The 23467-nt window shown below is 49.6% G+C and overlaps 4 protein-coding genes across 6 annotated transcripts; 3 read left to right on the forward strand and 1 right to left on the reverse strand.

Moving 5' to 3' along the window:
- The first annotated feature begins 4365 nt into the window (after window positions 1-4365).
- On the forward strand, window positions 4366-5722 carry LOC112892457 (putative pectinesterase 11). Its single transcript, XM_025959615.1, has 5 exons — window positions 4366-4515; window positions 4614-4763; window positions 4863-5051; window positions 5140-5381; window positions 5513-5722. The coding sequence occupies exons 1-5, from the start codon at window positions 4366-4368 to the stop codon at window positions 5655-5657; spliced, it is 876 nt and encodes a 291-aa protein (XP_025815400.1). The 3' UTR covers window positions 5658-5722.
- A 1573-nt stretch (window positions 5723-7295) lies between these two features.
- Window positions 7296-9519, forward strand: LOC112894178 (laccase-2). 2 transcript variants are annotated; one of them, XM_025961803.1, is made up of 4 exons: window positions 7296-7497; window positions 7587-7983; window positions 8071-8199; window positions 8291-9519. In XM_025961803.1, the coding sequence occupies exons 1-4, from the start codon at window positions 7387-7389 to the stop codon at window positions 9346-9348; spliced, it is 1695 nt and encodes a 564-aa protein (XP_025817588.1). In that variant the 5' UTR covers window positions 7296-7386; the 3' UTR covers window positions 9349-9519. The 2 variants fall into 2 exon arrangements, with proteins under 2 accessions (XP_025817588.1, XP_025817590.1); XM_025961805.1 differs by having other exon boundaries at window positions 7371-7484.
- Window positions 9520-12567: 3048 nt separating this feature from the next.
- LOC112892048 lies at window positions 12568-20289 on the forward strand. 2 transcript variants are annotated; one of them, XM_025959108.1, is made up of 9 exons: window positions 12568-13118; window positions 14087-17960; window positions 18038-18107; window positions 18235-18305; window positions 18388-18453; window positions 18542-18631; window positions 19003-19179; window positions 19717-19757; window positions 20158-20289. In XM_025959108.1, the coding sequence occupies exons 1-8, from the start codon at window positions 12703-12705 to the stop codon at window positions 19750-19752; spliced, it is 4800 nt and encodes a 1599-aa protein (XP_025814893.1). In that variant the 5' UTR covers window positions 12568-12702; the 3' UTR covers window positions 19753-19757; window positions 20158-20289. The 2 variants fall into 2 exon arrangements, with proteins under 2 accessions (XP_025814893.1, XP_025814892.1); XM_025959107.1 differs by lacking the exon at window positions 20158-20289 and adding an exon at window positions 19838-20046.
- Window positions 20029-21822, reverse strand: LOC112892049 (dihydroflavonol 4-reductase-like). The gene is made up of 4 exons (XM_025959109.1): window positions 21600-21822; window positions 21336-21505; window positions 20925-21119; window positions 20029-20808 (listed from the first exon to the last, which is right to left on the reverse strand). Exons 1-4 carry the CDS (start codon window positions 21760-21762, stop codon window positions 20218-20220), a joined length of 1119 nt encoding a protein of 372 aa, XP_025814894.1. The 5' UTR covers window positions 21763-21822; the 3' UTR covers window positions 20029-20217.
- Between the last annotated feature and the right edge of the window lie 1645 nt (window positions 21823-23467).

The raw sequence follows: 23467 nt of genomic DNA on the forward strand, positions 1-23467 counted from the left end.
GCTGGCTAAGGAGGAGCGATGCGAACCTGACAGCCTCCGGTGCTCTTGCGAGCGGTTTGCCTGCTCCTAGCCATCTGACAGAGCAAGAACCGAAACTCAGAATAATTTGGAAAAACAAAACGAGACAAAGAACATGAAAAATAAAAAAGATTTTTATGAGGAAATAAGATATTTTTGGAAGCTGACATGGCTTGCTAGAAAATAAGTCCTTAATTTCAACCATTTCTATTTAGGCTAGTGTCCTACAGTCAACACAGCTTTGATACCACTTTTGTCACACCCGATTTTGAGGACAAAACCGAATGTATAGCATATGTGTGCTAGAATCCGTTCTCACACATATGTTGACATAGAGAGTGTAATATATCAAAGACAATGTTCAAAAGCGTAAAAATAAGGTAATAATAACATTATTACACTCCGAATATTATAAACTTTCCACCATTATCCTAAACAAAGTCTTCGGCAACATCTTATTCCACAGGCAGTTGACCGGTGAACGCACGCCTAGAACTCTTCGAAGTCATCATAGTTCTCCACTTCAATGTTCTCTTCTGAGTAGTAGTTAGGCAAGGGTGAGTACACTTATGGTTGGTACTCAACAAGTGGGGGAAAGATGCAAGGCTATCAAGTAAAGGCTGAGGGGTTTATAGCGGTTAGCATTTTTATTTGACCATATTTTATTAGCAAGTATCTATTTAACTAAGTGTAAGTTTATACCAACCCACTTAAGCATAAAGGAACCAACACCAAAACAAAACCAAGGAACCACAAATTAAATTATTCTTTCAGTTCAATTATCATGTGAGGGTCTAAGCAGCTCGTAAACGTGAGCACGGCTAATATATCAGTTTTCACTCTACATAGATTGTACACTTTCACCACAAATTGTGTTTCCCTGACTCGTCCGGGTTTGCAAAGCCCTTAAATACTTCCGAGGTAAGTGGCGAGGGATTCACTACGAAGCCTTTACAAAGACATATAGAAAACTAGATAGCCCACTAGAGTTTCAATAGCGGTATGAACCATAACCGTCCCTAGTGGTCAGCACCTTAGCAAAGGCTACTACCCCAAGAGGACCGGGCTATACCCCAACACCGACACCCTCCTTGCCCTTTTCGGTAAGGCTATGAGTTAACCACATGCCAAATTATTCAGTTAAGGTCAAAGCCATGTGACATTTGTGGTTGTACGGTTTTCTTGGGTGGTTCTCCATGTTCCATTTAAACAAAGTGATCTTGTAAAATATCCAGGTATAACAACAGTATAAAGTCATGATTAACATTCTCAAAAGTTTGTGATAGCACCATTTTTCAAAATTAAGCAACTAAGCATTTCTACCCAAAAAGACAACTAAAACCAGATGTTCAAGGCTTGGGTGAAAAGACTAGGTCAACCCTTAATAGGTATTCCCATCAAGTTATGCAATACAAAACTATAGTAAAATGATTTATCATGCTATTATTGGGACCAAAAGGAATTTGTGGGGGTTGAAGTCCACTTGCCTTCCTCGCCAAACTGTTGCATTTCTTCCTCAAACTGCAACACTTGTCCTTCCTCGAACGGTACGTTGTCTACGCCATCACACAAGAAAAACATACAATAAATAAGAAACAACATAATAAATAGTACAAACATAAAAGAATAAAATGATAAAGATGTTGAGCATGATGCGAGGATCGCGTGAGCGCGAGAATCGATGAAATCGGAGTTAGAACGAGAAAGATGTTGCTAAAACAAGGTTCCAGGGGCTTATCTACGAGGATTTTGATAGTTACAAGGGCTAACAGAAGAAAACTAATGGCTAAAACGGAAATAAACTAAAGATATAGGGGTTAGACTAGAAAAACATAGGGGCTGGACTGCGGGTTCTAATATATAGAAAATCAGGGGCTAAAACATAAGAAAAAGGACCTAATAGCAATTATCTTAGAACTAACTAGGACAACGGTTTATTTTGAACAAACCGAGGGGCTCTTTTGCAAAAAGGCTTGGACGGTGGGGTGTGTTGGCCGGTACTGACCTGGTTCAATTAAACTTGGGCCGTCGAATCGAAGCCGGGTGCGGCTCGGCTCGCGCGGCTGCGGCTCTGATGGTCGGCTGGTGGCGCAGGACGGCTCGGCTCAGCACCGCGGCTCGCCTGGGCAGCTCTAGCGGAGGCGAGGCGGCTCGGTGGGCGGCGCTCGGTGGTGGGTTGCCGGCGAACTCGTCGGAGTTCACCGTCTCGGTGCTCCGGTGCTCGTCTCGAGTCGCAGCGGGGTGGTGAGGTCGAGGAGGCGGCAGCAAAGACGAAGGCGAGGCCCACTGGATGGGCCGTGCCGAAGGTGAGCCCATGGCGGCGAGGCGCAGCCGAGGAGCTCCGACGAGAAATCATGCGCGAGGGAGAGGTGAGAGAAAGGAAGGGAGCGGGCCGGTGGAGATCCCCACCGCACGACGGAGCTTCGGCGGCGGTCGGAGTCGACGAGGTGGCGGCGGAGCGGTGTGATGGCGGTGGTCCGAGCGCAGCGGCGTGGGAGCAGTGGTCGCGGGGCGGAGCAAAAGGGCGAGCGAAGGAAGGGTTTGGAGGGGAGAGCAGAGAGCTTGGGCGCTTGATTTATAGGGAGAGGGAGGAAGAGGGAGAGCCGGTAGGGGAGGGGCGTCGACGGTGATGGCCGGCCATGAAGGCGAGGTGATGATGATGGCCGTTACAAGCGGAGGGAGAGAAACGGAAGGGAGGAGGCGAGGAGTGCGGCGGCACTTCAAGGCATTGTACAGGACGGCGGGCGCAGAGAGGAGGGAGACGATCGGGCGCGGGAGATGGGCGGCCGGCGGCGGGTCGTGCGGGTGGGGAAGGCTGGCGGCCGGAGGTGGAAGGAAACCCCTGACAGGTGGGCCCCACCTATCGGTTAGTGAGAGAGAGAGAGCAGAAGAGAGGGAGAGGAGGAGGTGGATCGGGCCGGGGGAGCACTAGGCCAGACTGTAGAGAAAAAGAAAGAGAGTTTTTTTCCTCAAAACTGGGTGTTGCAACTTAGAAATAAGAAGCTCTCAGCAGCCCAGCCCAAAGCATATTAGGCCTTGGGAGCCCATCCGTGACGGGTTAGAAGAAGCACCCAGCATTGGATTGGACCAAAACCCCGAGATCCGAAAACTGAAAACTGACTTTGGGCTGTTAGAGCAATTCCAACACTAAACAATCCCTATGGATCCTCCACTAGGCCCTCTATTTTAGGGAGGGCTCCAAATCCCCTCCCCTGCCCTCCATTCCTAGAGGATCTCTAAGGAGTCCTCTATTATAAGTTCGAATTGAGGGTTATTACTGAAGTTGAACAAAATTTAAAAGTTCCTCAAATACAGAGGCAGCCTCTATTTAGCATTTGGAAGATTTGATTTAGAGGCTATTGCTGAAGTACCTCGGGCTTGGGTGGTGGCTCGGTTGGCAAAGCAATTTCCAAGAATCACGCAAATAGCTGATCAGGAAAGAGGATAAATCATGCCAGGCTACACTGGAGCAGTGGAGCCCCTTTAGGGCACGCGTGAGCTGCACGCGACCACATTCCACAATAATACACATACGTTACCTCTACACGAGAATATGCCTATGCGGCTATGCTTCGGCCCTAAAACGACATCCTGCTGTCCTAACCAAACTAAGCAAGTCGCCGCAGAAAGAAAAAACTTCAACGAAAATTCGAGAACGGACAAAGTTCTGTGCTTCTGATGGTTACTAACGCTGACCACAACACCACAAGAAGTGTGTCTGAAGCTTTTCACATGTGGACTAGTCCGACGCCACAAGCCAAGTTCTTAGTTTAACCGGGTAATTCCTTTGCTCCAAGTAAAGCTACCACAAACACTTTCTTGGACGCCGGCCGGTTCCCATCGTTTACCTCCACGTTGTATGGCCAATGCAAGCCAGAAACAACAAATGCTGCAAAGCTGCGCCCCGTGCAATGGATATCCTGGTCCAAACGTCATGGTCTCATGGATGTAGATTTTGATTTTTCAGATGTCCTCGAGAGCTAGTCAGGCACCAACTTGAGTGCCCATGCATGCGTATCTAGTCAGGCACCAACTGAACACCGCACGCGCAAGCATGGCCACTTGTTGCCGCGCAAGTATGCATGTAGCGGTAGTGTAGCCAGCGCCCAGCGGTTGACTTAGATTACATACTCCGTCCTTGCTCTTGCACCGATTGGCGCGAAAGCGACCCCGCATGCCTTCAGCTGGAATCGTCGTCGTCCGGGGCTCGGGAGCGGGCATGCTGTTAAATCGCGTCGACTCGCCGGCCGGCAGGGCCGCGGCAACAACAGCAGCGCTGCTGCTCTCGTCGTCTGCGGCTTCTGCGCTGCGAGCTCCGGCTCCGAGGACGACGCGGCGGCCGGGGATATGCCGGGCCCGCGGCGGCAGCTCGTCCTCACGGTCGACCAGTCCGGCCGAGGCGACCACCGGAGGATCCAGGACGCGGTCGATGCCGCTCCGGCGAACAGCTCCCCCGGCAGCGTCGTCATCCGGATCAAGCCCGGAGTGTATAGGCAAGTAGCTAGCTAGAGTGAAGAGTAGTGAAGATAGTCACTCTCTATAGTCTGTACGCGTGCTCATTTCAGCTAGCGCCCCATGTTCACCTAAGCAGAGAGAAGGTCGCGGTGGACAAGCCCTGCGTAACTCTCGTCGGCACGAGCGCCAGCTCCACCGTCATCACCTGGAACGAGTCCTGGGTCGCCGCCGAGAGCCCGACCGTGTCCGTGCTGGCCCCCGACTTCATCGCGAAGCGCCTAACGTTCCAGGTGCTCATATATGATCGACCCGATGATGCTACGTTCCTGCACTTTTAGCAGTAGCACATCATCCTGATGATGCTCGTTCCGAGTCCTTTCATTTTGCAGAACACATTTGGGACAAGCGGGCCGGCGGTCGCCATGAGGGTCGCCGGGGACAGGGCAGCGTTCTACGGTTGCAGGTTCGTGTCGTTCCAGGACACGCTCCTGGACGAGACGGGGCGCCATTACTACCGAGGCTGCTACATCGAAGGGGGCACAGATTTTATCTTTGGTAACGCTAAAGCTTTATTCGATGTACGTATTTTTTGTGTATTAAATTAAAAGTAGATTTCAGGAAGGGGGTACATGCCGCATGAAATAGATGTTTGTTGCCCAAATGCAGAAGTGCCACCTGCACTCCACCTCGCTGGTCGGCGGCGCGTTCACGGCGCACAAGCGGTCGGCGGAGTCTGAAGACACTGGATTCAGTTTCGTCGGGTGCAAACTAACGGGCGTCGGGAAGGGCACGTCCATCCTCGGGCGACCATGGGGTCCCTACTCCCGGGTCGTGTTCGCGCTCAGCTACATGTCCAGCACGGTGAGGCCTGAGGGCTGGGACGACTGGAGCGACCCCACCAAACAGAGGTGTGCCCGCGCATATCTGTGAGCTGAGACCACTTGTCCATATCGATCGGCCTGCTCCTGCGCACATTGTAATTTTTGCATATGCTCGCTGCTGGCTGTCTGGTGTAATATTATTCTGTACGTCCGTGTAGGACAGCGTTGTACGGGCAGTACCAGTGCTACGGGGAAGGGTCCAAGACTGACGGGAGAGTTGCGTGGTCTCGCGACCTGTCGCAGGCTGAAGCTGCACGGTTCATCACCAAAGTTTGGGTTGGGGGACAAGAGTGGCTTCGGTAGGAAACACTACATACATAGCCATAATGCTAATGTCATTGCATTTGTATGATTCAGTTCTCTTAGGATATGACATCTGAATTACTGCACCAGTTTACACATTGCATATGATCATCTGATCAATGATGGAAACCATGTTCCATGATCCACCTAGTTGTACTAGTATGGAGACCATGGTCAGTTGGTGGCTCAGTGGGCGCTGGTGAAGAAACGTACTTGTTTTGTTTGGAATCCATCTCGCTTTGAAGCCAATCCAATGGCAATGGTGAGATCTTACACTAGCCGTTATATGCTGATGTCTTTGCCTCGGCACCTCTGTGTGGTGATGTCCCACCAACTGTCAAACAACCTTTTCAGGTTTCACTCTCGGTGGTCTCTGCTCTGCCGGAAAAAATATGCGTGTATTTCCGACGAATCGTTTCCCCTTCTAAGTGACTCAAAGATGCATGCACTCACTTCCCGTCACTTGACCTCGAAGATAAACCAGCATGTTCGCACCTGTGGGTTACCGTTCTTCACAGGAAGCACACGTTACTTGTTATGCATTCCACGCCCCAAAATGGAATAAAGAAGAGTATGTTAGATTGTCTTCAAATGCACTTGCAACCAAGAAAAACTTTAGGCCCCGTTTGGAACTTTGGAATTGAATTCCATTCTAATAATCATAATTTATACATAAATCTATTAATCTAATATGATTACATACGGAATATATTTATATATTATTATTGACCATAGGAGGGAGATACTTATGTACTATATTTCTACTGTAGAGGAGTGAGGCAAAGAGCATGCTATAAGTTACGGAATAGAAATATAGCTTGGTCCTATAAATTTAGGATAGACTTATATCTAAACTTTGGAAAGTGGTTCGAAAGTGGTAGGATATTAAATTCTAAGCTAAATAGCCTAGTTTATTAAGCAGATTTCAATTCCTCCAGAATGAGAGGATCCAAATAGCCCCTCAGCGTAATCCACGCGTTGGAATGGTGGCTTCAGGTCAAAGTGAACAAAAGTTTCCATTTGTCCCTTTCAGACTAAGATTTTACCAGGAGTGGAGACTATATTTAGACTAAAGGCGTGTTTGGTTTGGCGCCTACGGCGCCACACCGCGCCGCAGGTGTGGCGGCCGAATCGGCCGCACCTTAGGCACGTCGCGGCGCCGTAGGCGCCAAACCAAACAGGTCCTAAGATTTTTCAGATCCCAGCAGTAATCAGCCAGTCATGCCTTGTTGGTACCAAGAACACGCTTTGCCCCGGTAAAGGCGAACAAGCAGAGAGAACTATGCAAATGGTGCGTCCACGTACGTCCATGTTTCCTTTAAGCCAAAGGACACACATGTGTGCAAACCTAGGATCGATCATTTAGGCCCAAGAACATACCATGCTTAAATAAAGATGAGCATCGATTCCGTTCGCTTGGACGCCGTCGACCGCTCTCAGCAAGCAGCGGGTACTACTGCTCGCACTACTGATCATGTCGCCGTCACAGGTTCCTTCACGCATCGCTTCCACCCTGCGTTGCTCCCGATCGCCACGAAGAAAAGACACCTCACTAGCTCCTGCCCGCGTGGTCTCCAACCACCTTAACCAACAGATTTCTCAGCAGTTTTCCGGAGCCTCGACGTCTGTGGAGATATAAGCCGCAGCGGGGCACGGTCATGGAGCACCAGAGGCGAACAAGTACGTTAGGCTCTTCTCAACGCCGCTGCTAGCTGCAGCTGCAGTGACGATGGCCTCCTCTCGGCACCGCCGCCTTCCCTTGCTCCTCTCGGCCGCTCTCGTTCTTGCCCTCTCTGTTCTTCCAGCTGCGAAGGCTGACGTCAAGAGGTACCAATTCGATGTGAGTATAGATACTCCCGTTGATCGTCACTGTTCTTCTTGTTCGCGCGTTCTCTGAACTCTGTTTCTTGCGATGATGCACTCAATCAGGTCGTGATGAGCAACGTGAGCCGGCTGTGCCATGCCAAGTCCATGGTAACGGTCAACGGCAGCTTCCCGGGTCCGACTGTCTACGCGCGCGAAGGGGACCGCGTCGTCGTGACCGTCACCAACCGCGCCGCGCACAACGTGACGATCCACTGGCACGGCCTGAAGCAGCGCCGGAACGGGTGGGCGGACGGGCCGGCGTACGTGACGCAGTGCCCGATCCGCCCCGGCGGCAGCTACGTCTACGACTTCAACGTGACCGGCCAGCGCGGGACGCTCTGGTGGCACGCGCACATCGCCTGGCTCCGCGCCACCGTCCACGGCGCCATCGTCGTCCTCCCCGCCCGCGGCGTGCCCTACCCGTTCCCCAAGCCCGACTCCGAGGCCGAGATCATCCTGGGTGCGTGACAGCGTGAGCTGGGCAGATCGATTCACCGACTGGATTGTCATCACGCTCTAACGCTCGTACGACTGGTTGGCATGGCAGGCGAGTGGTGGCACGCCGACGTGGAGGCCGTGGAGGAGCAGGGGCGGATGCTGGGCATGGCGCCCAACACGTCCGACGCGCACACCATCAACGGCAAGCCCGGCCCGCTCTTCCCGTGCTCCGAGAAACGTGCGCCCTACCCGTGCTCTTGGCACTTCCGTATCGCTGAAGATTCAAGGCAAGGTGTTGGTGTTACTAACCGTACATGCGTGTGCTTCAGATACGTACGCTCTGGAGGTGCAGTGGGGGAGGACGTACCTCCTCCGGATCGTCAACGCCGCGGTGAACGATGAACTCTTCTTCTCAATCGCCGGCCACATCATGACGGTGGTGGAGATCGACGCGACCTACACCAAGCCGCTCACGGCGTCCACCATCCACCTGTCGCCGGGGCAGACCACCAACGTGCTCGTCCGCGCGGACCGGAGGCCCGGCCGCTACTTCATGGCTGTCAAGCCCTTTAACGACGTGCCCGTCCCCGCGGACAACAAGACGGCCACCGCCATCCTCCAGTACGCCGGCGTCCCGGTCTCCGTCCTCCCGGCGGCGCCGCAGCTGATGCCCGACGCGAACGGCACGGGCTTCGTGGCCGCGTTCCACGACAGGCTCCGGAGCCTGAACTCGGCGCGGTACCCCGCCGCCGTGCCGCTCGCCGTGGACCGGCACCTGCTCTACACCATCGGGCTCAACATCGACCCGTGCGCGTCGTGCCCGAACGGGTCCCGCCTCGCGGCGTCGCTGAACAACATCACGTTCGTGATGCCCCGGGTGGCGCTGCTGCAGGCGCACTACGGGGGGCTCCGGGGCGTCTTCGCCGCCGACTTCCCCGACCGCCCACCGGCGCGGTTCAACTACACGGGCGCGCCGCTCACGGCGGGTCTCGGCACGTCGCCGGGCACGAGGCTGAGCAGGGTGGCCTACAACGCCTCCGTTGAGCTGGTGCTGCAGGACACCAGCCTGCTGTCCGTGGAGTCGCACCCGTTCCACCTCCACGGGTACAACTTCTTCGTCGTCGGGAGGGGCGCCGGCAACTTCGACCCGGCCAGGGACCCCGCCAAGTACAACCTCGTGGACCCGCCGGAGAGGAACACCGTCGGCGTGCCCGCGGGTGGGTGGGCGGCGATCCGGTTCAGGGCGGACAACCCAGGGATCTGGTTCCTGCACTGCCATCTGGAGGTGCACACGAGCTGGGGCCTGAAGATGGCCTTCCTGGTGGAGGACGGCGACGGCCCCGATAAGTCGGTTGTGCCGCCGCCCAAGGATTTGCCGGAGTGCTGAAGCGGCGACCGCACACAATTCCCCTGCATGTTGCAAGCGCCTTCGTCCGTTCTGAAGTGTAACGAACTCCTCTGCAAGAAGTTTGCAGTTGATCTGTCTATGTAAAGTACAGCCATATACGATGTTTTCTGTTCTCACGAAAACTTTAATATCACCGCGATAGTTATTTGACTACTGTTTGGTGGGATTAATGACATGGCTAATAACTATAACCATGGCGTGTGGGTTAGAAAATGAGAAATTCATGAAGCCCAGCTCAAACTAAGCCCATGTTGGATTCAGGCTTAATGCTGACAGGCCCACAGCAAATCCGTTGATCCTCAGCCCAAGAAACTTGCGTGTTGATACTTGAATACTCATCGGTTACATCAGCATCAGCTCCATAGGGAAGCCAGGAACAGTGGAACCGGAAGCCCGAATCATTTGTCCAGAGAATATCCCATCGAAAAGTTACGTGCGAAGAACTTGCGCTTTGTTTTGTTGGCCTCACATGCGTGCACTGGCAGTCAGAAGAATCCGCGAAGCCGGGCCGGACCTTTGTGTCCTCCTCGTCTCTCTCCGGTACGGTGTCCACCGGGACCTTTCCCCGGCCAGCAAGTGAGATCGCCGGCGGGAGAAACTTGTAGCCATTTATGCTGCGTGACAAGGAGTAGTGGGGTGCGCCTCCTGGGATCTCGGCTCCCCACTTTCGGTGGATCCAAGTATCCAACACAAAAGCGTCCTACACCCAGCCAATGCATGCAAAAGCAAGCAGAGGATGAAGAGAAAGAAAACCGAAGAGCACAGAAATGGCGGCAGGCTCGGCCAGCTCTTTCCTCCACAAATGATTGCTCCAGTGCAGCCCCTCGAGGTGTCAACGTCATCCAGCCATGTCGGTTTGGCGTTTCAGGGGCATCGCATCCAGTGAAGCATATATACTAAGCATTATTTGGTGACTGCATGCCTTTGACAGTTTTAGGCGCCCACATGCGCGCATGCATGATGAAACAGTCGTGGACTGTGGCCGTGGGTCGGACTTGTACCTGCATGAGTACCGAACCATGCTAAACTAACACACCCGTGGCCTGCCATATGCGACTTGCTGCTTTGAAGCATGTGCGCGCGTCTTGGAAGAACAAGGGGTTTTGCATGAGTGCCATGGCCCGGGTGACCAACCGGAAAGAGACAACCATTGCCATGCACGATCATCATCATCGATCGATGCATATACGTCTGCGGCACGAAATGAAACGATAGCAGGTACGAAACCACCATCCATCAGGTCATCAGGACCGTGGGCGACGCGAAGGAAAGTACAGTAGCACGCGCCGCGCGTACTGCGGCGCAGCAGCAGGTCCAAAAGTCCAAGTGTCCAACCCAACCTGCCCGCGGCCTCTCGCGCCCATGCACAACTCCACGTTTTACAGCTCGCGCTGGCAGCGCCGGCGTAGAAAAAAAAAAAGAAAATTAGCACCGGTTCCGGTTGCTGCCGCGCGATCCACGTACGCGGCATGCACGTACGCCGCGCACCATGTGTGCCCGTGTCGCGCGTGCCGGGCTTGTCTTTTGCGAGGACGACGACGCGCGCTGCCGGAAAGACCATCCAAATCTCACGGGCGCTCTGCGGGTAGTACCGACGGGCCGCGTTGGCCGGTCTGTGTGCATCCCGATCCGAGGAAATTTTTTTCGTGCCAGCAACGCGCAGTACGCTGGCATTGGGATCCCGTTGCCCGCCTCCCCGCCGACCACACCTCGACACTCCGTCGATCGTCCCACTCCGGCACCTGCTCCTCGCGGTCATGCGTATTCCCTTTCCCGAGGGCTGCCAGTGCAGGTGCCATTCTGCCAGCTTCGCTGCAGGTTGCTCTTCGGAGCGGTTGAGGCCAGGGGCATGGTTAGTTCACGGCGAGAGCTTCTTTGCTTCACCTTAGAGTGACATATTTTTTTTTTCTTATCAAATCCGGTAGGTCCATAGCCACCGCGACTTGTCCACGCGAGCAGGTACCGCCAATGAGCCAGGAGGCACGGATCGAGATCTTGCATTTAGCACGGCCAAGCTCCACATTCTCACCTCCACCCGCATACACGATCGAGCTCTATGACACGACGGTGAAGACGGACTCTATGGCTCGTCCGATCCCGAGCTCCACAAACGACCATGGCATAGCAACGGCGGAGGGAGGTCAAGCTTTAATTTTATTCCTCCCCTCTTCTTTCTCTTTCTTCCTCCCTCTCTTTTTAACTATGTGGCTTATCATTCCAAAAAAAAAACAGGTGAATATGGGAGGTGGATGCATCCGTTTTTTTTAGTTTTATAAAATGAAATGTGTTTTTATTATGAAATAAATGACGTAATTTTTTACTGGAATGGGATACACAATCTGTTGGAGAAGCCCCAAATCAACATTATCCTATGTAGGAGAGAAGAGCTATTATCACTGCACAGTAGCTATCTGGGCGAAATTATCAGTGAGTTGTTTTACAGCAAATAGCCGTTTTTATTCCTCAACTTTTATTCGAGGGTTAAGTTCATCCCTCAACTTTTAAATCGGCCAATCTAGTCTCCTAACTTTTGCTTTTAGATCAAACTCATCCTTATCCTGATATTATACTCCATAATAACATGATATTTATAAAAAGATCTCTTTGTCATTGGCTCCTTCTCTTTTTAAATTCATTTAGGAGTTAAACATCTTTAATTTGAAGCATAGAATTTTATTTACTGATGCATCGTATTGTATTGCAGGCGTATGTAGAGTAAAATTAAAACTACTTATTGCATAACTACGTACCACCATATAAAATGTTGCGAAAAGTTGAGCGAACAATGACACAGAAAAATTAAAAATTGAGGAGAGAACAAAGAAACCAAAGGTAAAAAAGACTTTTTGCATTTGTATTATGTTATTGTGGAGTATAATATCAGCATAATGACGAGTTTGATCTTAAAATAAAAGTTGAGAGACTATTTTGATCAATTTAAAAATTGAAGGATGAATTTGACCTTGGATTAATTTGAGGAGCAAAATACCTATTTTGCCTCGTTTTATTTAAGGAAAATTTACAGCAGTGTTAACCAGATGCCCCGCTGACTGCAAGTCGCCGCCGGACCCTGACCCCGCGCCGAAGGCCAGGACAGTGGTGACAGGACGGACGTCCGGCCCCACCACGTCGACCCAAATAAAAATGCCACCTGCACCCGGCTCCACCTACCTCTCGATTCACCAGTCCTTCTCATTCCCCACTCCACAAACTCCCGACGCAATCAAACCAAACCAATTTGAAATTGAATCACCAAGCCGGTGGTGGCGTGGTGCTGTGCTGCTCCCCTCCCCGCCCCGCTTGCCGTCCCTCCCCTCTCTGAAGACGGCGGCCATGGAGGAGCTCGCCACGGCGCTGCCACCGCGGCGGCCCCACCGTGAGCGGCGCCACCGGCGGAAGGCGTCGGACGCGGCCGCGGCCGCGCTGGCGGCGCAGGCGGCGTCCTCCTACGGCGACGTGTTCGGCGGCCCCCCGCGGTTCGCGCCGCCCCCGGCCTTCGCCGCGGGGGCGGGGGCGGGGGCGGCGCCGGCGGACTACGTGGAGGTGTTCGGCGGCGTCGCGGCCTCGTGCTCCATCCCCTACCTCGACCTGCCCCCGGCCGTTGCCGACGGCGCCGGCGCCGGCGCGGGTGCGTACGGCGAGATCTTCGGCCGCTTCGACTTCGGGGACTTCGCGGCGCCGTACGAGGAGATGCTCCCTGGGGCGGAGTGCTTGGCGGAGGAGATCGCGTCGCCGAGCGGGAGCTCCAGGTACCAATTCTGGCCCCATTTCAGGATTTCGTTATCTTCCAATCCTCGTTGTGGCACTGTTGCGCGGGGTCACTGTTTGAGCTAAGAATGGTGGCCTTCTGCTCCAATTTCGGGGCTCTCGTTTTGCTCGTGCTTTTTGAGTAAAGGGGTTAAGGGGGCTTAAGGTCTGCTGTGGCCTGTGGAGGCATTGCTCATCTTTACCATCCACCATTTTCGGGACAGAATGCATTACCAATTTACACCCTGATTTCCCTCTCCTTTTCCATTTCGGATATTTTGTATGAGTAGGATGGTGGAATGTCGTTTCCGAGCCACGTCTGCTGCAAATTTTCTGATCCATAAAGGTGATTGCGTTAGGTGAAGTGCTATATTTCGTCACGGGCTCAATGCTCACCATTTTAGGTGAAGTGTGGAGCTGTGCCATTAGAGAGGCTGGATACGATGTCTATTTAGACTTTCTGGACAAAAGTAGTTTCTTCAGGTTGAAGTGCTGTCTTTTCTTCTCAACTTTAGAGTTGATGTAAACTGGAAGAATTTGAGATGTGATTTTGAAACTCAGAATTCCACCCAAGGATCTTGCTTTTGAAATGCCGCTGTTCAGCTGATTTGGATGACTTTCTAATATTAAATTTCCTTGCATGTTTCTATTCGTGTCATGATGATGATGGTCAGTTACGGATTCTGATTCCTTGTCCCCAAAACTTCTTGAGGTATACCTAAAACGTGCTCCTGAAGTGCAATGGAGCACTGGCCCAAACCCTCCTTCACTCCCTAAGTTCAACACCATCCTTCCTTTAGAATTCTTTCATCTTGTTTTTAATTCGTGAATTATAACTCTGTGTTTGCCTTTTCGGGAAACTCACAGGTGTATAAACTGAAGCACTCCGTTTCGCTATAATTGGCAAAAATGAGTGCAGATGTCATGTTTTATTGTTTCTGACTTATGCCTTGTTATTCCATATCTACAGATCATCAATCAGGAAAGAATCTGGCCAGTTGGATGCTGAGCCTTCTATAATCTATCAACAGTATGCAGATACTGGTTGCAACCAACACTTTGATGAGGAGCAAGTTTATCCAGTCTCATTTCCTCCAGATGGTGAGCAAAGGTTCAACATGTCATATAACAAGGCCACCAGGGGAAGACCAGATGATCTTGTTGAAATGACTACTTGCATAGTGGAACCTTCAATTAGCTATGTGGTTGACTCTTGCAATTTGTCAAATGATTCAGAAATGGATAATGTCCCAGTAATGGACAGTAGTACACATGCTAATGGTGTGAAACATAAGATGAGTCCACAGAACGTTGTAGCCGTCAGCCTGAATAGTGCTAATAGTGCTTCTGTAGTTGATCAGCAGCCGCATATCCCAACATGCCCCCACATCTCTGAAAATATTTGTGAGGAAGAAAGCTTTAACAAGAGGTCTAGCACCCATTCAATGTCAAGCGAGGAAGCACCTTCCCCTAGTGGTGTGGAAGAGAAGATGAGCCCACCGAACGTTGTAGCTGTCAGCCTGAAGAGTGCTTCTATAATTGATCAGCCGCCGCTGCATATCCCAACATGCCCCCCTATCTCTGAAAATATTTGTGAGGAAGAAAGTTTTAACAAGAGGTCTAGCACCCATTCAGTGTCAAGTGAGGAAGCACCTTCCCCTGATTATCCATTCTTAAGGATATCTGACATCAGCCTTCCAGCAGCGCCAATCAAAGTACAGCCACCACCAATGCCATCATTTAAATTGCTTAACAAAAAGGGAAACAAAGAACACGGAGATGCTGATGTCAATCCTAACTCAGCTGCTGCTGCCATGAAGGAAGCAATGGAATTTGCTGAAGCCAGATTAAAAGCTGCAAAAGACTTGATGGAGACAAAAGGTGACAGCTTTAAATTCCGGAAGAGGCCAGCCCATCACAGGAGTGCAAAATCAACTGAAATTAAGGAATGCAAGGCATCTGATGAAGTGCATCTATTTGAAGAAGATCTGAACATCAGAAGATTGGGAAAAGAGGAAAATCAAAACACTGATATAGCTTCGCTGGACAAGGACAGGGGTGCTGGTGCATTTAAGCCTGGCCACGGTGATCATGGCAAAAAGGGGGTTATATCACCAGGGAAGCCTCATGAGATGATTCAAAATGGCAGTGAACTAGAACAATTAGGAAAGTGGACATCAGATGCTGAATTTTATGAACTAGTAAGCAATGATCAGAGATGCAGACCTATTGAAGCGGCATGCCATGTTAACAATGATCTGCTGACTAATTCCTTCACCAAGCTCGATCAGTCTGAGAAAGAAAAGGCAGAGGGTTTTGCAGGTGAACCGAAAAGGTCTAGGAAGTTATGGAGCAGTAACAATACAACAGATCTGAGAATGGATCATGTAAAACAGGGAAAAGATGGTGTAGCTTCTATGGAGGCTGAACAAAAGGCTCCTAGGTTGCCAGAAGTTCCTTTTTGTGCTGAAAGGGTGGCATACCAAGAGCCAACAGAAGGAGATAATTGTGTATTGACAAATTCTTCCGCAAAGCTTGACCAGTCTGATAAAGAAAAGGCAGGGGGTTTTGCGGGTGAGCCTAAAAGGTCTAGAAAATTGTGGGGAAGTAACAGTACAACAGGTCTGAGGACGGAACCTGTAATTCAGGGAAAAGATGGTATACCTTCTGTGGAGGCTGAACAAAAGGCTCCTAGGTTGCCAGAAGTTCCTTTTTGTGATGCAAGGGTGACGTACCAACAACCAACCAAAGGAGATAATAGTCTGGTGACAGATTCTTCTGCCAAATTCGATCAGGTTGATAAAGAAAAGGCAGGGGGTTTTGCAGGTGAGCCGAAAAGGTCTAGAAAATTGTGGGGCAGTAACAATACAACAGGTATGAGGATGGAACCTGTAAATCAGGGAAAATATGGTATAGCTTCCGTGGAGGCTGAACAAAAGGCTCCTTGGTCATCAGAAGTTCCTTTTTGTGATGAAAGGGTGACATACCAAGAGCCAACCAATTCTCATTTGAAACAATGTCCAGGGGTCGGGGATTCTCAAGGCCGCAGTAATGATGGGCTATTTGAGATTTTATGCATGAATAGTTTACCTACAGAGGTCCGAGCCGACCCAGAAATTTCCAGTTCCTTTTTGGAGCCTTGTTTACCTGGAGGGCATGCCAATGATGATGAAAATTATTCTGATGGCAGAGCTCAGGAAACTCCATTGGTAGGGAACTCTAACCATGACGACAACAATAAAGAGGGACTTGAGCTTCCATACACTGATGAGTTGCCATGTACTTTAGCAAGGAATCATGTTTTACAGGAACTTCCTAATGTTCCTAATACTGATGAAATCAATGAAGGTTTAGTGAAAATATCAAAATTAGAAGAGTCCCCCAAACTGCATGAAATTTTCGAGAAAGAAAAGCTATTCGGTTTTGTTGATGAAGCATGCCTATCGAATGAAAATGAAAGAGCAGATGAAGTAGCTTCAGAATCACTCATCCATGAAGAGATGACAAAATATGGGATTGAGGAGAAAGCAGATGTACATGAATATTTTCAGGAGGGAGATGTGGATCAGGTAGCTGAATCTCCTGAAGAGGAAGGTTATGTTACTTCGGGAAGTGGTATTGCTAATGATAGCGAATATGATGAAGCAGAAGTCGATGTATTTGTGGGTGACAGCAAATTGATGGAATCCAATGTGAGAACATGTAGTAATTGTGACAAAGATCCATATCAGTTCCAAGAATCACATGGGTCATGGGGACCCCTAGATTTGGAGAACAACATGGACAGAGTTGAGGATATCATATCTCATGGTGAGGAAAAAGAGGCACAAAAATCCTCACCAGAGAATGTTGACAAGATACTGGTGGAAGAAGTAATAAACCGTGACAGTAGGGAAGGTCAGAAATCCATGGAAACAGGTGTCTACAAAAGACCGAACGGTGTATCTGCAGAAGTTAATATAAGGAGTGACATAGATGATAATCCATTTGATTCTGTGAATGAATTTATTACTGATGACGGTAGTGATTATGCCATGAAGATGGGCACATTGTCAAATAATCTGCAGTCTTCTTTTTCAGAAGCATACTCCGGCATGAAGCACTCGTCTCAAAATACGGAGTCTGTTTCTGCCAAGAAGGCTGATGTTCTCAAAAATCCTGAAGTGAATTGCAGAGAAGCAGATAGAGAGATTCCAACTGAAATTTTAACAACATTAGAAGAGGGGCAAAATACTGGAAGCGAAATGGAAGAAAGGGATAAGGCTGCAGAAGATACTGCATCAGAAACTGTTCTAAAATCAAGAGAAGAAAAACTTGATCTTCAGAGAACTAAAGCAAGGAATGACGTAAAAGAGACTGAAGGAGAAATTGAGAAGGAGGTCCTCATAACTCTTGACAAAGATAAAGAAAAAGAATGTAAACTGGAAAAAGAAAAGGAGCAAGATAAAGAGAGACGGAGAAGAGAGTTAGAAGAAGAGAAGGAACGGGAAATGGAGCGAGCAAAAGATAGGCTTGCTGTTCAGAGAGCTACTAGAGAAGCACATGAGAGGGCATTTGCAGAGGTTCGTGCTAAGGCTGATAGAATAGCATTAGAAAGGATTACCTCAGCACGACAACGAGCATCTACAGAAGCTTATGAGAAAGAAGAAAAGGCAACTGCTCAGGCAGCTCTTGAGAAGGCTTCAAGAGAAGCTAGACTGAAAGCTGAGCGTGCAGCAGTTGAGAGAGCAACTGCTGAAGCTCGGGAGAGGGCAATTGAAAAGGCAAAGGCTGCTGCAGATGCAAAGGAGCGAATGGAGAGGTTCAGGTCTTCTTTCAAAGAAAGTTTTAAGGCACCTAATCAGGTAGCTGATGACATTATATACACTTTAGTTGTTCACACCCGAACTAAATGTCGTTCTAATCCGCATTCTTGACACAGGATAATCAACACGAGGCACAATTTCAGAAGACAGCTTCAAATAATCACGGAAAAAGCACAGATATTGAAGGTATGGTTAATTATCCAGTATTTCCTACTGCAAAGAGAGTTCAAGTATTTTTTCTATATCATAAGAAATATTCTCTATAGTTATCGTATTATGGTTCATGGGTTGTATTTTTTTCATTTATTTACAGTAGTTGAGGTTGAGTCAGCTCTAAGACATAAAGCAAAATTGGAGAGGCATCAACGCACAGCTGAGCGAGCGGTATACTCCAATGCACTGTTGTCTCCTCTACTTGTTCTGTGTTCCGTAGTCTCTGGTAATTCTCATCATTATCAACTTTCAGGCTAAAGCCCTTGCTGAAAAGAACATGCGGGACATGCTGGCTCAGAGGGAGCAGGCAGAGAAACATGTAAGACTGTTAGTCATCAGGAAGTTAGAAAAAAACCTTTTGTTTCTAAATAACCTTTTCTGCATGGAATGTTTTTTTTTTGGTACAGAGATTGGCTGAATTCCTTGATCCTGAAGTCAAGAGATGGTCAAATGGAAAAGAAGGAAACCTGCGAGCATTGCTGTCCACATTGCAATATGTAGGTTTTATCTGAACCATTTACATCTTGGTTACTGTAGAACTTCCACTGGTTCTTATCGGAACTTTTCTCGTGGCCATCTTAGATTGCCAATACCAAAAATGGATTCCATTCAAATTCATTTCAGGAAGTTTAAGAAATGATTTAATCTAATATAAACCTGGTTTTTAGATATCGTTGTGCGTAAGATATGATACAATTGTACCTTCAAGATTCATTCTTGTTACATTTTCAGGGAAAGTAATTCCATCAGCTCTTACTTTAGTTTGTTTATACATCAATTCTGAATTGCGTTATTTTGAGCTGTCTTGTTGCATTTCAACTCAAGCTACACATTAGTCCAGTCATGCAAATCTTTTTCTTCTGGGCAGATACTTGGTTCAGACAGTGGTTGGCAGCCAGTTCCCCTCACAGACCTTATTACAGCTGCCGGTGTCAAGAAGGCATACAGGAAGGCAACCCTTTGTGTCCATCCAGATAAAGTACAACAAAGAGGTGCTACAATCAGGCAGAAATACATTTGTGAGAAGGTGTTTGATCTTCTTAAGGTGCGTTCTTTGTTCATGTTTACATTTTAAGGTAGCTGCTTATTTACTACTGCTTATGTTCCACATATTTGAGAAGCTAGGTAGATGCAGTCATCATAATCAAATTAGTTTGAAAAACCACATAGGTCAAATGAAAATTCAGTTACCAACAGCATCAAAAGTCCACTTTATTGTTGACAACTAGCCTACTCAGGCAGGGTCTTTCATGTCCTGAAACTGGCTTCTTCAAAGAAAATGTAAACAAAAAAAGAAGCACCCGATTAACACCAAATTAATCAGTTGGGAACTGGCACTAGCAACTAACTTGTAATACATCTAATGCTGGTTTTCGAAAGGTTGCTCATTCGAAATTGAGATGACCAGCAAGTATGTCTCCAGCAACACCTACCTGGTAAAAAAGCTTTGAAAGTTATACCTGTATCTGGCTATTAGTGAAGCAAGTTTTGTGTTGGTGAATTGATAACCATCTTTCTAAATACACTATCAAGTTACTGGTTGTAATAGACTGAGGCTAACTGTTGTCCCGTGACTGTGCAGGAAGCCTGGAATAAGTACAATTCCGAAGAGCGCTAAGATAGGTATTATTCTTTTATGGGGACAGGAAATTGGTTCGGTATTTATGTAGCCATATTAATTTTTTATTGGTGTAAATATGCAGCTGTAGAGGATGTCTTCTGGTTATCTCTTACCCATATCAATTCAGTAGCTCCCCCCCAAAAAAGGAAAATCAATTTTACAGCATCTGTTGTGTCTCGTATCTCTTACGATGAACATAGTATTAGATCAAAGCCGCTAGAGTACTGCTTTGAGGAACTGATGTGTTTTGAGTTTTTTTTTGGCGGTGGCAAGTTTATATCGAAACCTTTACATGTAGCTTATTTATAGGAGATGTATACAGTAGGGCTCCTGTTGGAGCAAGCTGTGGTAACAACACGTTATCCAGAAACTTATGAATTCAAACACCAACATGTTTCACAGGTAGAACGGACATACAGCATCGACGTAGAACAGCAAATTTTGCCTCGCACCAACGCTTGTCTAAGCGCCAATCGCCGGGCCTTCCCTCCCAAGAGCGGCATCCGTGTCGCCGGGCGCGCTCGCTGAGGCAGGGCCGTCCCCTCCGGCCGTGGAGAGCGGGATCAGGCCCTTCTCCCGGCACGTTCGGATGGCGGCGTCGAACATGTCCTCCACCGTGTACCTGAACGCGAACCCGTGGTCGAGGAGCTTCTTGGACGAGAAGTGCACCGGCTGGAGCTCGCCGTCGATCCCCCGGAACCTCTCCGGGATGCGGTACTCGGGGTACCTCTCCCTGAGCATGGCGGCGAGGCCGTGGATGGTGGCGTCGTGGGAGGAGCAGACGTAGCGGCCGGCGGCGGCCGGGTGCTCGAAGAGGAAGATCTCGGCGTCGCAGAGGTCGTCGAGGTGGACGAACTGCACCTGCTTCAGGATGGAGTAGTGGGGCTCGTTCCCCGTGACGAGCGCCAGCGCGGTGGCGAGGCTGGGCGGCATGGCCGCGCTGAGGAACGGGCCGACCACCAGCGTCGGGATGATGCTGATGAGGTCCAGCCCGTGCTCCGCCGCGTACGCCATGGCCGCCTTCTCCGCCAGGGACTTGGACACGAAGTACATCTGCGAGGGGCCGAGGAGCGCGCGCGCAAGCGCAGGAAATTAAACACGCCGTCAGAGCGCGGTCGCGCCATGGCCGGTGGAGCTCGCAGTTGAGCAGAGCAGGGGAAGCAACGTACCCATCCGGTCATCTTGACGCGGCGGCAGAAGTCGACGTCGCTCCAGTTGTCCTGGTCGTAGACGGGCCTCTGCCGCTCCTCGATGTTGACCGCCCCGGCGGAGGAGGTGAAGACGACGCGCCGCACGGTGCCGGCCTCCTTGCAGGCTCGCATGATGCTCAGCATCCCTTCCACCGTCGGCTTGATCACCTCGTTCTGCAACGAGGAGCCAGCATCACACAGAGACAGGTGGAGAAGAAACAAACAAGAGCTCCCTTGTTTTGGGCCTTATTATAAGGTGGACTTGGGCTTAGACTTGGGTTTTAGGCCATTTTCTGGGCCAGGCCCGATCTCCAAATTTTAAATTCCGCTCCGACTGACGTTGACTTGTGCAGAAATCGACTGGAGACCCTTGCATGGTTGCTTGTGTACCTCTGGGTCTTTGGACTCGAAGTCCATGGGAGTGGCGACGTGGAAGACGCCGGTGCATCCCTTGATCGCGTCGTCGAAGCTGCCTTCCTCGGCCAGGTCGGCCTTCCAGATGGACAGCCGCTCCGTTGCTCCGGGAAGGTCCAGCAGCGGCTTCGTCTTCGCAACGTTCGCTGGAGGACGGACGATGAAGCAAGTCAAAATCTCGCCAGCTATCAAGCGGACGAGACGCATTCGCGCGATAGAGTAAAGTGAGAGAGCACCCACCGGGGTCGCGCACGGTGGCCCGGACGGCGTAGCCGGCCTGGAGGAGCTTCATGACGAGCCAGGAGCCGAGGAAGCCCGCCGCCCCCGTCACCACCACCGGCCCTTTCGCGGCCGCGCCTCCCTCCATCGCCTCCCCGCCTCCATTCACGACCACCTCCCCCATCTCCTCCTTCCTTTCTCTCCGAGTTGCGGGCCTGATCGAGCTGACACGTCGTGCTGCTCCTTCACTGGCCTAGCTGACTATATAGTACTAGAAGCTAGCGGGAGAGGGGCGGCATTCGTGGCATCGAGCGCGCCGTCTCGTTGTCTGCAGCACCAAACTCCACGCTGTTAGGTAGGTGGTCGGGCGGCACGTGCTACCGTTGGAGCGCATACATACCCACCGTTCAAACACGCTGCAGGCCTCATACCCGCGTGCGTTTTGACACGCTGGTAGCCAACTAGCAGTAATGCTTAAATTGTGCTGCCTAGTTGTACGCAGCTACCCTCTACTGAGGGGCCCACGCAGCCGTGACCAGCAAGAAGTCGTGAGAGCCTCGTCTGCAGATAAACCTGCTGGGCCGTCTGCTGGAGCATCCAACGGCGGTGATAGAGAAGAAAAATACGGTCCTTGTCACAGCACTGCAGCCACTGCTACAGAAAACAGAAAATATTTTTAAGAACAGGTATTTGTAGGGGCGGATGCGGTACCCGTCTCTGCTTCTTGCAGCTAAAAGTAGCTGTTTGCGGATATGTTACCCGTCCCTGAAAACCTGAAAACCTATTTCCAGGGATGGGTTAGGGGTGACCCGCCCCTGAAAATCTATTTCCAGGAGCGGGTTAGGCGGTCACCCGCGTCTGAAAATATCCTTCCCGTTTTTTCACTAATTTAAATTAAAAATTTTCAAATTTATTTTTTGCTACCTTTTAAAATTTTTTACTCGCCAATTTTGACCGATCAAGCTAGTACACAATCAAATATCATAATGATCAACAGGAATATTTTTTATGAATATAAATAATTGCACATACAAAACTAAATCATATAGAAACAAAGCATACATATACATGCTGAGTTTCCAACGCTACCTGAGGTGGCAAGGTGGTACGGGTTCGTCCACTCACGAAGACTAATGTATTTAGAGTCTGTTGCTAATTCATGGTTTTTACAAAAAATATGCCCTTTTGATGGATCACTTCATGCATAATAAAACGGCTACTACTTCTAGAAGTTGCTTCTCATGGAGTGGCTCCATATTTCTTCTTGGATGAATCTGCAATTAATGAATCCACGAAAACATATACATCTATCCCTAATAAAGAGTAGTCCCTTACACGTTCAGTTGTGTATCTCTCTTGTACCCGCATATGCTCGCACATGTAATACCCGCAGTATCCAGAATTTGCAGGTTGCTTCTGGCACGGGAAGTTTATGCGTAGAGTCATGTTTGTCTGTTTATCGACGGGATGAGCACCTCCTTTTGTAATTTAGTGCTGGTAAGCTTTGTTTTAAAAAGAAAGAAATGAGAAGTTAGTTTATAAATATTTCCTTTTATGAAAAATTATCACAATATGCGAATGGAAGATAAAAAATTCGCTAACATTTTGAGAATGAATAAGAATTCCGAGTATCTCTTGTTTGGCCAATCTAAGGTGTCCAATACGAGCACTCTTTCTTGCTTTGGCTGTGTATCACAGAAGCAATCCAATAACCTCTGCAAAAATATTATATACCATTTTTAGCCATGATCGGAGCAAATGTATATTGTAACAAAAGATTTAGATTAGACTTATGGTATGGCGCATATATAGTATCGGCTTCATCTTGCCATTTTGCCATCATAACCCCTAGGTAAACCACAACCTTCTTCGTGGCATCTTTGTCATAC

This window comes from Panicum hallii, chromosome 5, assembly GCF_002211085.1.
Source record: "Panicum hallii strain FIL2 chromosome 5, PHallii_v3.1, whole genome shotgun sequence".
Classification (NCBI taxonomy): Eukaryota; Viridiplantae; Streptophyta; class Magnoliopsida; order Poales; family Poaceae; genus Panicum; species Panicum hallii.

Excerpts from the sequence above, each read along its gene's own strand:
- LOC112894178 (XM_025961803.1), top strand. The coding sequence starts at position 7,387 with ATGGCCTCCTCTCGGCACCGCCGCCTTCCCTTGCTCCTCTCGGCCGCT. Across the intron at positions 7,498-7,586 it reads TCAAGAGGTACCAATTCGAT|GTCGTGATGAGCAACGTGAG; the intron begins GTGAGTATAGAT and ends GCACTCAATCAG. Across the intron at positions 8,200-8,290 it reads CTTCCCGTGCTCCGAGAAAC|ATACGTACGCTCTGGAGGTG; the intron begins GTGCGCCCTACC and ends CGTGTGCTTCAG.
- LOC112892049 (XM_025959109.1), bottom strand. The coding sequence starts at position 21,762 with ATGGGGGAGGTGGTCGTGAATGGAGGCGGGGAGGCGATGGAGGGAGGC. Across the intron at positions 21,120-21,335 it reads TCGAGTCCAAAGACCCAGAG|AACGAGGTGATCAAGCCGAC; the intron begins GTACACAAGCAA and ends TCCTCGTTGCAG. Across the intron at positions 20,809-20,924 it reads GCGTCAAGATGACCGGATGG|ATGTACTTCGTGTCCAAGTC; the intron begins GTACGTTGCTTC and ends GGCCCCTCGCAG.
- LOC112892048 (XM_025959108.1), top strand. The coding sequence starts at position 12,703 with ATGGAGGAGCTCGCCACGGCGCTGCCACCGCGGCGGCCCCACCGTGAG. Across the intron at positions 18,108-18,234 it reads AAAAAGCACAGATATTGAAG|TAGTTGAGGTTGAGTCAGCT; the intron begins GTATGGTTAATT and ends ATTTATTTACAG. Across the intron at positions 18,632-19,002 it reads TGCTGTCCACATTGCAATAT|ATACTTGGTTCAGACAGTGG; the intron begins GTAGGTTTTATC and ends TCTTCTGGGCAG.
- LOC112892457 (XM_025959615.1), top strand. The coding sequence starts at position 4,366 with ATGCCGGGCCCGCGGCGGCAGCTCGTCCTCACGGTCGACCAGTCCGGC. Across the intron at positions 4,516-4,613 it reads AGCCCGGAGTGTATAGGCAA|AAGGTCGCGGTGGACAAGCC; the intron begins GTAGCTAGCTAG and ends CTAAGCAGAGAG. Across the intron at positions 4,764-4,862 it reads CGAAGCGCCTAACGTTCCAG|AACACATTTGGGACAAGCGG; the intron begins GTGCTCATATAT and ends TTCATTTTGCAG.